The 11,359-nt window shown below is 54.9% G+C and overlaps 1 protein-coding gene across 1 annotated transcript in view; it reads left to right on the top strand.

The window, feature by feature from the left end:
• LIN37 (lin-37 DREAM MuvB core complex component) overlaps nucleotides 1–11,359 on the top strand; it is a 34,279-nt gene that overhangs the window by 18,528 nt on the left and 4,392 nt on the right. The window contains exons 6-7 of the mRNA XM_032441773.1: nucleotides 4,171–4,256; nucleotides 6,861–7,018. Of these exons, the coding sequence (XP_032297664.1) occupies nucleotides 4,171–4,256; nucleotides 6,861–7,018 (244 nt within the window). The remainder of the gene's footprint in view (nucleotides 1–4,170; nucleotides 4,257–6,860; nucleotides 7,019–11,359) is intronic.

Raw genomic sequence — 11,359 nt, 5'->3', positions numbered from 1 at the left:
GATATGGGGTTTATGGGGTTATGGGGGTTAATGGGTTCTACTGGGGTGTTATAGGCGTGGGTTATGGGGTTTATGGGTATGGGTGGGGATATGGGGTTATGGGGTTAATGGGGTTATAGGTTGGGTTAATGGGGTTTATAGCGAGTGAGGTTAGTGGGGTTAGGATATGGGTTTTAATGGGGTCTTATGGGGTTGTATGAGTTTGGTGGTGTGTATGGGTTATATGTCGTGGGTTATGGGGGTTTGGGGTTTATCGGGTTCGTGGGGTGGACTATGGGGTAATGGGGTTAAATGGGGTTCATGGCTGGTTAATGGAGGGTTTATGGGGTTAATGGGGGTTATAGGGTGGGTATATGGGGTTAATGGGTTATGGGTTAATGGGGGTTATGGGGTGGGATATGGGGGTTTAATAGGGGTTATGGGTGGGAATATGGGTTAAGTGGGTTAATGGGTGGGATATGGGGTTTCTGGGGTTATGGGGTTAATGGGGGTTAAGGTGGGTTAATGGGGTTAGGGGTTTAATGGTTTTAATGGGGTTTATGGGGTTATAGGGTGGGTTATGGGATTCATGGGGGTTCTGGGTTTTATGGCGTTATATGGGTTTAGTGGGGTTTAATGGGGTTAATTGGGTGTTTTAGATGGATTTAGTGGGGTTAGTAGTGGGGTTTACTGGGGTTTTATGGGGTGGGTTATGGGGCTTTATGGGCGTTAATGGGGCTAATAGGTGGGTTAATGGGGTTATGGGTTTATGGTGTTAATGGAGTTTAATGGGGTTTATAGGGTGGGTTATGGAGTTTAATGGGGTATGGGTTTATGGGGGGTTATGGGTGGGTTATGGGGTTATGGGGTGGGATACTGGCGTTAATGGGGTTATGGGGGTGGGTTATCGGGTTTTAATGGGTTATGGGTGGGTATGGGGGTTACTGGGGTGGGAATATGGCGTTAATGGGGTTAATGGGGTGGGTTATGGGGGTTAATGGGGTTATGGAGGTGGGGTTATGGGTTTTTGGGTGGGATGGTTAATGGGTTGATGGGGTGGGATATTGGAGGTTAATGGGGTTATGGGGTGGTATAATGGGGTTATGGGGTGGGAAGGGGCTTCAATGGGGGTTATGGGTTTAATGGGGTTACTGGGGTCGGATTATGGGGTTAATGGGGTTATGGGGTGGTGTATGGGGTTATGGGGTGTGGATTATTGCGGTTAATGGTGGTTATGGGGGTGGTTATGGAGGGTATAATGGGGTTATCGGGGTAAGGACGGGTTTAATGGGGGTTATGGGGTTTAATCGGTGGTTATGGGGTTATAGGGTTGGGATTGGGGTTAATGGGTATATAGGGTGGGATATGGGGTTTAAGTGGGGCTTATGGGGTGGGGATATGGGGTTTAATGTGGGTTTATGGGGGTGGGTCTTATGGGGTTAGTGGTTATGGGGTTTATGGGGTTATGGGGTGTGACGTGAATAAGTGGGGTTTATGGGGGTTATGGGGTTAATGGGGGTTTAGGGTGGGGTTATGGGGTTAATGGTTGGTTTATGGGTTATGGGTTATAGGGTGGTTTAAATGGGGTATGGGGTTTATGGGGTTTATGCGGTTATGGGGTTTATGGGGTTAATGGGTTAGGGGTTATAAGGGAGGGTTATGGGGTTAAGGGTTTAATGGGGTCTAATGGGGTGTATACGGGTGGGTCTGGGGCTTTATGGGGTTATGGGTGGGATATGGGGTTTATGGGGTTAATGGGGTTGGATATGTGGGTTTATGGGGTTAATGGGGTATAGGGGGTTGGGTTGATGGGGTTTATGGGGTTATGGGGTTAATGGGGTGGGATATGGGGTTTATGGGGTTAATGGGGGTTTTATGGGGTTAATGGGGTAATGGGGTTATGGGGTGGGATATGGGTTAATGTGGGTTTATAGGGTGGGAGTATGGGGTTATGGGGTTAATGGGGTTATGGGGTGGGATATGGGGTATGGGATGGGATATGGGGTGTATGCGGTGGGTTATGTGGGTTAAGGGGTTCAATGGGTGGGAATATGGGTTTAATGGGGTTATGGGGTTAGTAGGGTGGGTTATGGGTTAGGGGTTAATAGGGTTATTGTGGTGGGCATATGGGGTTAATGGGGTTTATGGGGTAATGGGGTCTATGGGGTTATCAAGGGTGGGTATGGGGTTTCATGGGGTTTATGGGTTATGGGGGTGGGATATGGGGTTAATGGGTTGTTAGGGGTTTAGTGGGAATGGGTGGGATTCTGGGGGGGTTAGGGGGTATGGGGTTTAATGGAGGGGTTGCTGGGTGGGGTTTATGGGGTTAATGGGGTTTAATGGGGTTGGGTTATGGGGTTGTGGGGGGGTTTTATTGGAGGGTTTATGGGTTTTACTGGGGTGGGTTATGGGGTTTTATGGGGGTTGATGGGGTTAATGGGTTATGGGGTTAATGGGGTTGATGGGTCATGGAGTGGAAGTTATGTGGGGTTTGTTTTAGGCGGGTTACAGCGGGGTTATGGGGTTAGTATGGGGTTCTGGCGGTGCGTTATGGGGTGGGATTCTAGGGGAGGTTTATAGGGTTATGGTTGGACCTTATCATCGTTTTATAGGGTTCTGAGGTCTATGAGGGTAGGGTTCAATGGGGTTGTAAGAGGCAGACGCCCTCCACATGTATGGGGCAGCCCCACTTATGGGGCAGACCACACTTATGGGGCAGACCCACACTTATGGGGCAAACGCCCCCCATTAATGGTTTTATCGGGGCCGCCCCCACACTTAATGGGGCAGCCACACACTTATGGGGCTGACCCGCCCTTATGGGGCAGCCACACACTTATGGGCAGACCCCCACTTAGTGGGGCAGCCCACTTCATGGGCAGCCCCACTTATGGGGCAGAGCCCCCACGTTCTGGGGCAGTCCACACTTATGGGCAGACCCACACTTATGGGGCAGCCACACCTTATGTGGGCAGACCCCCACTTATGAGGCGAGACACACACTTATGGGGGCAGCCACACACTTATGGGGCAGGACCCACTTATGGGCAGCCCCACTTATGGGGCAGCCCCCCACTCTATAGGGCATGGACCCCACTTATGGGGCAGCTCCCATACTTAGTGGGGCAGTCCCACACTTATGGGGCAGTCCCACACTTATGGGGCCAGACCCCACTTACTGGGGCCAGACCCCCACTTATGGGCAGACCCACTTAGCGGGCAGACACCACATTATGGACGCCCCCACACTTCTGGGCAGCCCCCCATTTATGGCGGCCCACGCCCACTTATCGGGGCCGCCCCCCACTCAATGCGCGCCTCAGCACCCACTTGATGGGCAGCCCCATTTCTCCCCATAGATCGTCCCGCCGGTTCCCCCCCCCACCGAGGAAGAAACGCCGTGAGGCTGAAGAGGGTTATGGGGTTGGTTATGGGGTTGTGGGGGGGTTTATTGGAGGGTTTATGGGGTTATGGGGTGGGTTATGGGGTTTATGGGGGGGTTATGGGGTTAATGGGGTTATGGGGTTAATGGGGTTTATGGGGTCATGGAGTGGAATTATGGGGTTGTTTAGGGGGTTACAGCGGGGTTATGGGGTTAATGGGGTTATGGGGTGCGTTATGGGGTGGGATTATAGGGGAGTTTATAGGGTTATGGTTGGACTTATCATGTTTATAGGGTTATGAGGTCTATGGGGTGGGTTCATGGGGTTAAGAGGCAGACCCCCCACTTATGGGGCAGCCCCCACTTATGGGGCAGACCCACACTTATGGGGCAGACCCACACTTATGGGGCAGCCACACACTTATGGGGCAGACCCCCACTTATGGGGCAGACCCACACTTATGGGGCAGCCACACACTTATGGGGCAGACCCCCACTTATGGGGCAGCCCCCCACTTATGGGGCAGCCCCCCACTTATGGGGCAGACCCCACTTATGGGGCAGTCCCATACTTATGGGGCAGTCCCACACTTATGGGGCAGTCCCACACTTATGGGGCAGACCCCACTTATGGGGCAGACCCCCCACTTATGGGGCAGACCCCACTTATGGGGCAGACCCCCACTTATGGGACAGCCCCACACTTATGGGGCAGCCCCCCCATTTATGGGGCAGCCCCCCACTTATGGGGCAGCCCCCACTTATGGGTCAGACCCCCACTTATGGGGCAGCCCCATTTCTCCCCATAGATCGTCCCGCCGGTTCCCCCCCCACCGGAGGAAGAAACGACGTGAGGCTGAAGAGGGGCAGCCCGAGCCCCCCCTGCACAGACACAGTCAGTTCTATGGGGCTGCCCCACACTTGTGGGGCTGGGGGTCTCACTTGTGGGGCTGGGGGGTCTCACTTGTGGGGCTGGGGGTCTCACTTATGGGGCTGGGGGTCTCACTTATGGGGCTGCCCCACACTTATGGGGCTGGGGGTCTCACTTATGGGGCTGGGGGTCTGATCTATGGGGCTGGAGGTCTCACTTGTGGGGCTGGAGGTCTGATTTATGGGGCTGGAGGTCTCACTTGTGGGGCTGGGGTTGCCCCCAAGGTGTCACTTATGGGGCTGAGGGCCATTCTGTGGGGCTGGGGGTCTCACTTATGGGGCAGGGGGTCTCCCTATGGGGCTGGAGGTCTTACTTATGGGGCTAGGGGTGCCCCCAAGGTCTCACTTATGGGGCTGAGGGGGTCTGAAGGCCATTCTATGGGGCCAGGTGGCCTTATATGGGTCTGGATGTCTGACTTATGGGGCTGGAGGTCTGACTTATGGGGCTGGGGGTCTCACTTATGGGGCTGGGGGTGCCTCCAAGGTCTCACTTATGGGGCGGAGGGCATTCTATGGGGCCAGGTGGCCTTATATGGGTCTTGGAGGTCTGACTAGTGGGGCAGGGGGCTGCCCCCAAAGGTCTCACTTATGGGGCTGAGGGCCATTGCTGGGGCCAGGTGGCCATATATATGGGTCCTGGATGTGTAACTTATGGGGTAGGGTGTCTTTCTATGGGGCTGGAGGTCTGACTTATGGGGTAGGGTGTCTTTCTATGGGGCTGGAGGTCTGACTTATGGGGCAGGGGGTCTCCCTATGGGGCTGGAGGTCTTACTTATGGGGCTAGGGGTGCCCAGTCTCACTTATGGGGCTGAGGGCCATTCTATGGGGCCAGTGGCATATATGGTCGTGGAATGTGTACTTATGGGGTAGGGTGTCTGTTCTAATGGGCTGGAGGTCGATTAGGGGCAAGGGGTCTCCTATGGGGCTGGACGGTCTTACTTATGGGGGCTAGGGTGCCTCTCAAGTCTCACTTAGGTGCTGATGAGCCATTCTATGGGGACAGGTGGCATAATGGGTCTGGATGTCTAACTTAGTGGTGGAGGGGTGCCCCCAAGGTCTCATTATGGGCTGAGGGGTCTGAAGGCCACTTCTATGGGGCAGTGGCCTTAATGGGTCGATGTCTGACTATATGGGGCTTGGAGGTCCGACTTAATGGGGCTGGTGTCTCACTTATTGGGGCTGGGGTGCCTCAAGTCTCACTTATGGGGGGAGGCCATCTCTATGGGGCCAGCGTGGCCTTATATGGTCTGGAGGTTGACTTATGGGCAGTGGGGTGCCCTAAGGTCTCAACTTATGGGCCTGAGGGCCCATTCTACTGGGGCCAGGTGGCCATAATATGGGTCTGATGTGTAACTTCAACATCCGGGGTAAGGGTTCTTTCTATGGGGCTGGGAGGTTTGCACTTAGTGGCAGGGGGTCAGCCATATGGGGCTGAGGTCTTGACTTATGGGGCTGGGGTGCCCCAAGGGTCTCTTAGTGGCTGAGGGCATTCTATGGGGCCAAGTGAGTATTGGGTCTGGATGTCTGACTTATGGGGCTGGAGGTCTGCTTATGGGTTGGGGACTAGGACTATGGGCCTGGCGGGTGCCTCAGCAGTCTCACTTATGGGCTGAGGGCCATTCTATGGGGCCAGGTGGCCATATATGGGTCTGGATGTGTAACTTATGGGGTAGGGTGTCTTCTATGGGGCTGAGGTCTGACTTATGGGCAGGGTTCTCCAGCTATGGGGCTGGAGGTCTTAATCTTATGGGGCTGGGGGTGCCTCAAGGTCTCACTTAGGGCTGAGGGCCATCTATGGGGCAAGTGGCAAGTATATGGGTCTGGAGTGTGTAACTCATGGGTATGGGGTGCTTCTATGGAACTGGAGGTCTGACTATGGGGAGCCGGGGGTCTGCCTATGGGGCTTGGATGGTCTACTTAGGGGCTAGGGGTGTCCCAAGGTCTCAGTTTATGGGGGCAGGGGGGTCTGAAGCCAACTTCTTGGCTGGGTGGCCCTTATATGGGTACTAGATAGTGTAACTTATGGCAGGGAGTCTCTCTATGGGGCCTGGGAGGTCTTGACTAATGTGGCAGGGGGTCATCCCTAATGGGGCTGGAGGTTTCTTTATATGGGGCTGGGGCTGCCCCAAGGTACTGCACTTATGGGGCTGAGGCGCCTCTCTATGGGGCCAGTGTGCCATATATGGGTCGGATGATATAACTTACTGAGGGCGGGGGTGCCCCCAAGGTCTCACTTATGGGGCAGAGGGGGGTCTGAAGGCCATTCTATGGGGCCAGGTGGCCTTATATGAGTCTGGATGTCTGACTTATGGGGCTGGGGGTGCCTCCAAGGTCTCACTTATGGGGCTGAGGGCCATTCTATGGGGCCAGGTGGCCATATATGGGTCTGGATGTGTAACTTATGGGGCAGGGGGTGCCCCCAAGGTCTCACTTATGGGGCAGAGAGGGGGGTCTGAAGGCCATTCTATGGGGCTGGGTGGCCCTATATAGGTCTGGATGTGTAACTTATGGGGCAGGTTGGGGGTCATCCCCAACCCCTCACCCCATAAGTTGTGGGTCTGCCCCACAGATACGTACGTGATCAAACTGTTTGACCGCAGCGTGGAATTGGGGCAGTTCTCGGAGGGGACGCCCCTATATCCCGTCTGTAGGGCCTGGATGAGGAACTGCCCCACAGCCAGACCCACAACCTGCCCCACGGCGCCGGATCCTGCCCCACAAGTTGAGGTCTGAACCTTGAAGTTGGGGGTAAAAGGGTCGATCTATGGGGCTGGGAAATGGGTGGGGTGGGATCTATGGGGCTCAGAGGGGTCCCATTGTCCATCTATGGGGCTGGGGTCAGATCTATGGGGCTGGGGGTGTTATAGGGTCAGATCTATGGGGCTGGGGGGGTTAAAGGGTCAGATCTATGGGGCTGGGAGATGGGTGGGGTGGGATCTATGGGGCTGGAGGGGTCCCATTGTCCATCTATGGGGCTGGGAGATGTGTGGTTAGAGTGGATCTATGGGGCTGGAGGGGTCTCATTGTCAATCTATGGGGCTGGGGGGTTATAGGGTCAGATCTATGGGGCTGGGGGGGTTATAGGGTCAGATCTATGGGGCTGGGGGGGGGGTTCAAAGGTTCAGCATCTAGGGGGCTGAGTGTTTCCATGTCCAATCTATGGGGCTGGGGGGTATATAGGGTCAGATCTATGGGGCTGGGAGTTGGGTCTATCATTATCTATGGGGCTGGGGGGGTCCTATTGTCCATCTATGGGGCTGGGGTCAGATCTATGGGGCTGGGGGTGTTATAGTGTGGGATCTATGGGGCTGGGGGTCAGATCTATGGGGCTGGGGGTGTTATAGTGTGGGATCTTGGGCTGGACGCCTGGAGCGGGGTTATAGGGTCAGATCTATGGGGCTGGGATCAGATTTCTTTTCCTTTTTTTTTAATTTTTTGTTTTTTGGGGTGGGGCTTTGTGGGGAAGGGGGGGGTTTTTTTTTTTTTTCGCTGGTTTTGTTCTCGAATACCTATTTGGGGATGGGGGGGTTAGGTCCGATTACATGCCTTATTAAGCACAACATATGTCGAATCTAGGGGCTGGAGGGATCCCATTGCTCCATCTATGGGCTGGGGTCAGATCCGATGGGGCTGGGTGTTCTATTATAGGTGGCACCTTATGGGGGCCGGGGTGTTATAGGTCAGATCGTATGGGGCCCTGGGGATTCTTATTGTCCAATCATAGAGCTGGCTGGGTCAAGGATCCTATGGGGTGGGGTTATAGGGTCCAATCTATGGGCCTGGGAGTCTGGTCTATGCATGATCTGATGGGCTGGGTGGGGATAGGGTCAATCTATTGGGGCCGGGGGGTTTAGGGATCGATCTTGGGGGCGTGAGGGTCCTATTGTCCATCTTGATCGGGGTCTGGAGTTCAGATCTATGGGGCTGGGGTGTTAGGGGTCGGATCTATGGGCTGAATGCTCGTGTCGGTGGCGACTATGGCTGGTGAGGGGATCTATGTCCATGCTTATGGGGCTGCGGGCTGTTATAGGTCAGATCTATTGGGTTTGGGGGGGGGTTATAGGGTCAGATATCTAGGGTTGCTGGAGGGGTCCAATTGTCCATCTTATGGGCTGGAGGGATATATAGCAGCGGATCTATGGGCTGGGAGGGTTAGAGGTTCAGATCTATGGGGTGGGGGGTTACTTCCTTAACTAGGTCAGATCATATGTCGTTGAGATGGGTGGGTGGGATCTGATGGGGCGCAGAGGGTCCCATTGTCCATCTATGGGGCTGGGAGATGGGTGGGGTGGGATCTATGGGGCTCAGAGGGGTCCCATTGTCCATCTATGGGGCTGGGAGATGGGTGGGGTGGGATCTATGGGGCTGGGGGGGTCCTATTGTCCATCTATGGGGCTGGGAATGTGTGGGGTGGACTCTATTTGGGGCTGGGGGGTCCTATTGTCGCAATTATGGGGCTGGGAGATGCTACGTCGGCTGAGGTGGGATTCTATGGGGCTGGGGGGTCCATTGTCATCTATGGGGCTGGGAGAGTGTGGGGGTGGTTAGTGCTATGGGGCTCAGAGGGTCCCATGTACCATCTTATTGGGGCTTGGGAGGATGGTGGGGGTGGGACTTCATGGTCTCAGGGAGGTCCCCATTTGTCCATTAGGGGGCGGGAGATGGTGTGGGGGGATTCTATGGGGCGGGGGGGGTTCCTATTGTCCATCCCTGGGAGTATGAGGCCGTTGGGTGTCGGGGATCATATGGGGTAGAGCTGGTCCATTGTCCATCATATGGGTGGGAGAATGGTACATAGGGGTGGTGGTGGGGATTCTATGGGTCTGGGGGCGGGCTCCTGATTGTCCATATATGGGCGCGCTGTAGATGGGTGGGGTTGGGACTTATGGCTTAGAGGAGCGTCCCACTTGTCACATCTAATGGGGTGGGATATGGTGGGGTGCGATCTAATGGGCGGAGCGGTCCTGCTTATTGATCATCCTATGGCGGCCGGGGGGATGGTTTACTAGGGCTCCAGAATTCTATGGGGCCTGCGGAGAATGTGTGGGAGGGATACTATTTTTGGGTTCTAGAACGGGATTGCCATCCCTATTGGGGGGGAGATGTTACGGGGGTGCGGGCAAGAATCCCTATTTGGGGCTGAGGGTGCGTAGGATAATATCTGATCACAATCCCATCTAAGCATGTGGGGCTCAGCCGAGGGGAGAGGGTGTTAGGGGGCGTGGTTTCCTGTTGGCACCTGCGTGTTAAGTCTAAAGCGAACATCTGTTTAAAGGTCTTGCTAGTGGAGGAATGGTATCTGCCCGGGGAGCTAGATGCTGATTGTATCACAGGTTTCCGGGGTGAAAACTCCCGGCTCCTGCATAGCTTTGGATTCGGAATGGTTCTGGGCACATTCCGGGGGTGCGCGATTCTGTGCACATGGTCTACAGAAGTGGCCTCCGGCGCTTCCTCGTTCCTCCTTCAGGTTCTGAACTCGTCCATTGTATCTAATGCCGTGTTGTCTAGTGCTGTAGTAGTTGTCGAATTGCGGGTTGGTCCGTGAGTTTTGGTGTGGCGGGGGGTGTGTCCTTGTGTTTTTATTCTTAGTGGAGAGCTGCCACGGTCAGTGCCTTATAGCGCGCGACAGCTTTCATATGCGAGGGCTTCGATTGTGTAATGTGTGTGGGAACGGTAATCGCGAAGTGGTGAGTGGTGTCAGAGGGTCACTGAATGCTTAACATTGGAGCTAGGGATGCACGTCCGTACTGTAGTGGCCAACCTGCGTGTTGTATCCGTCATTGAGCGTTGCCCTACACAGGCCGGGATTATAGTTCAAGTGTTTCCGATTCGTCGTAAGTGCGACCGGCGCNGTGACCTCTATGTGACCTCAGTGTGACCCCATGACCCCAAAGTGACCCCTATGTGAGTCCTGTGACCTCTGAGTGACCCCAAAGTGACCCCTGTGACCTCTGTGTGACCCTTGTGACCTCAAAGTGACCTCTATGTGACCTCAGTGTGACCCCTATGTGACCCCTGTGACCTCTGTGTGACCCCGTGACCCCAAAGTGACCCCATGTGACCCCTATGTGACCCCTGTGACCCCAAAGTGACCCCATGACCCCAAAGTGACCCCTATGTGACCTCTGTGTGACCCCGTGACCCCAAAGTGACCCCTATATGACCTCAGTGTGACCCCATGACCCCACAGTGACCCCTATGTGACCTCTGAGTGACCCCGTGACCCCTATGTGACCCCGTGACTCCTATATGACCTCAGTGTGACTCCGTGACCCCTACATGACCTCCTTGTGACCCCTATGACCTCAGTGTGACCCCTATATAACGCCTTGACCCCACGTGACCTCTGAGTGACCCTGTGACCCCAAAGTGACCCCTATGTGACCTCTGAGTGACCCCTATTTGACCTCAGTGACCCCACGTGACCTCTATGTGACCTCAGTGACCCCATGACCCCTATGTGACCCCAAAGTGACCCCGTGACCACAAAGTGACCCCTATGTGACCTCTGTGTGACCCTGTGACCCCAAAGTGACCCCATGTGACCCCTATATGACCTCATGACCCCAAAGTGACCTCTATGACCTCAGCGTCACCCCTGTGTGACCCCTGTGTGACCTCACTGTGACCCCATGACCCCAAAGTGACCCCTATGTGAGCCCTGTGACCTCTGTGTGACCCCAAAAGTGACCCCTATGTGACCTCTGAGTGACCCCAAAGTGACCCCTGTGATCTCTGTGTGACCCCATGACCCCAAAGTGACCCCTATGTGACCTTGTGACCTCAAAGTGACCTCTATGTGACCTCAGTGTGACCCCTGTGACCTCTGTGTGACCTCATGACCCCAAAGTGACCCCTGTGTGACCCTTGTGACCTCAAAGTGACCTCTGTGTGACCTCTGAGTGACCCCTATTTGACCTCAGTGACCCCATGACCCCTATGTGACCTCAGTGTGACCCCATGATCCCTATGTGACCCCTAAGTGACCCCATGACCCCAAAGTGACCCCTATGTGACCTCTGAGTGACCCTTATTTGACCTCAGTGACCCTGTGACCCCAAAGTGACC

This window comes from Coturnix japonica, unplaced genomic scaffold (assembly GCF_001577835.2).
Source record: "Coturnix japonica isolate 7356 unplaced genomic scaffold, Coturnix japonica 2.1 chrUnrandom562, whole genome shotgun sequence".
NCBI classification, from domain to species: domain Eukaryota; kingdom Metazoa; phylum Chordata; class Aves; order Galliformes; family Phasianidae; genus Coturnix; species Coturnix japonica.
This window is presented reverse-complemented; position numbering and strand designations above follow the sequence as displayed.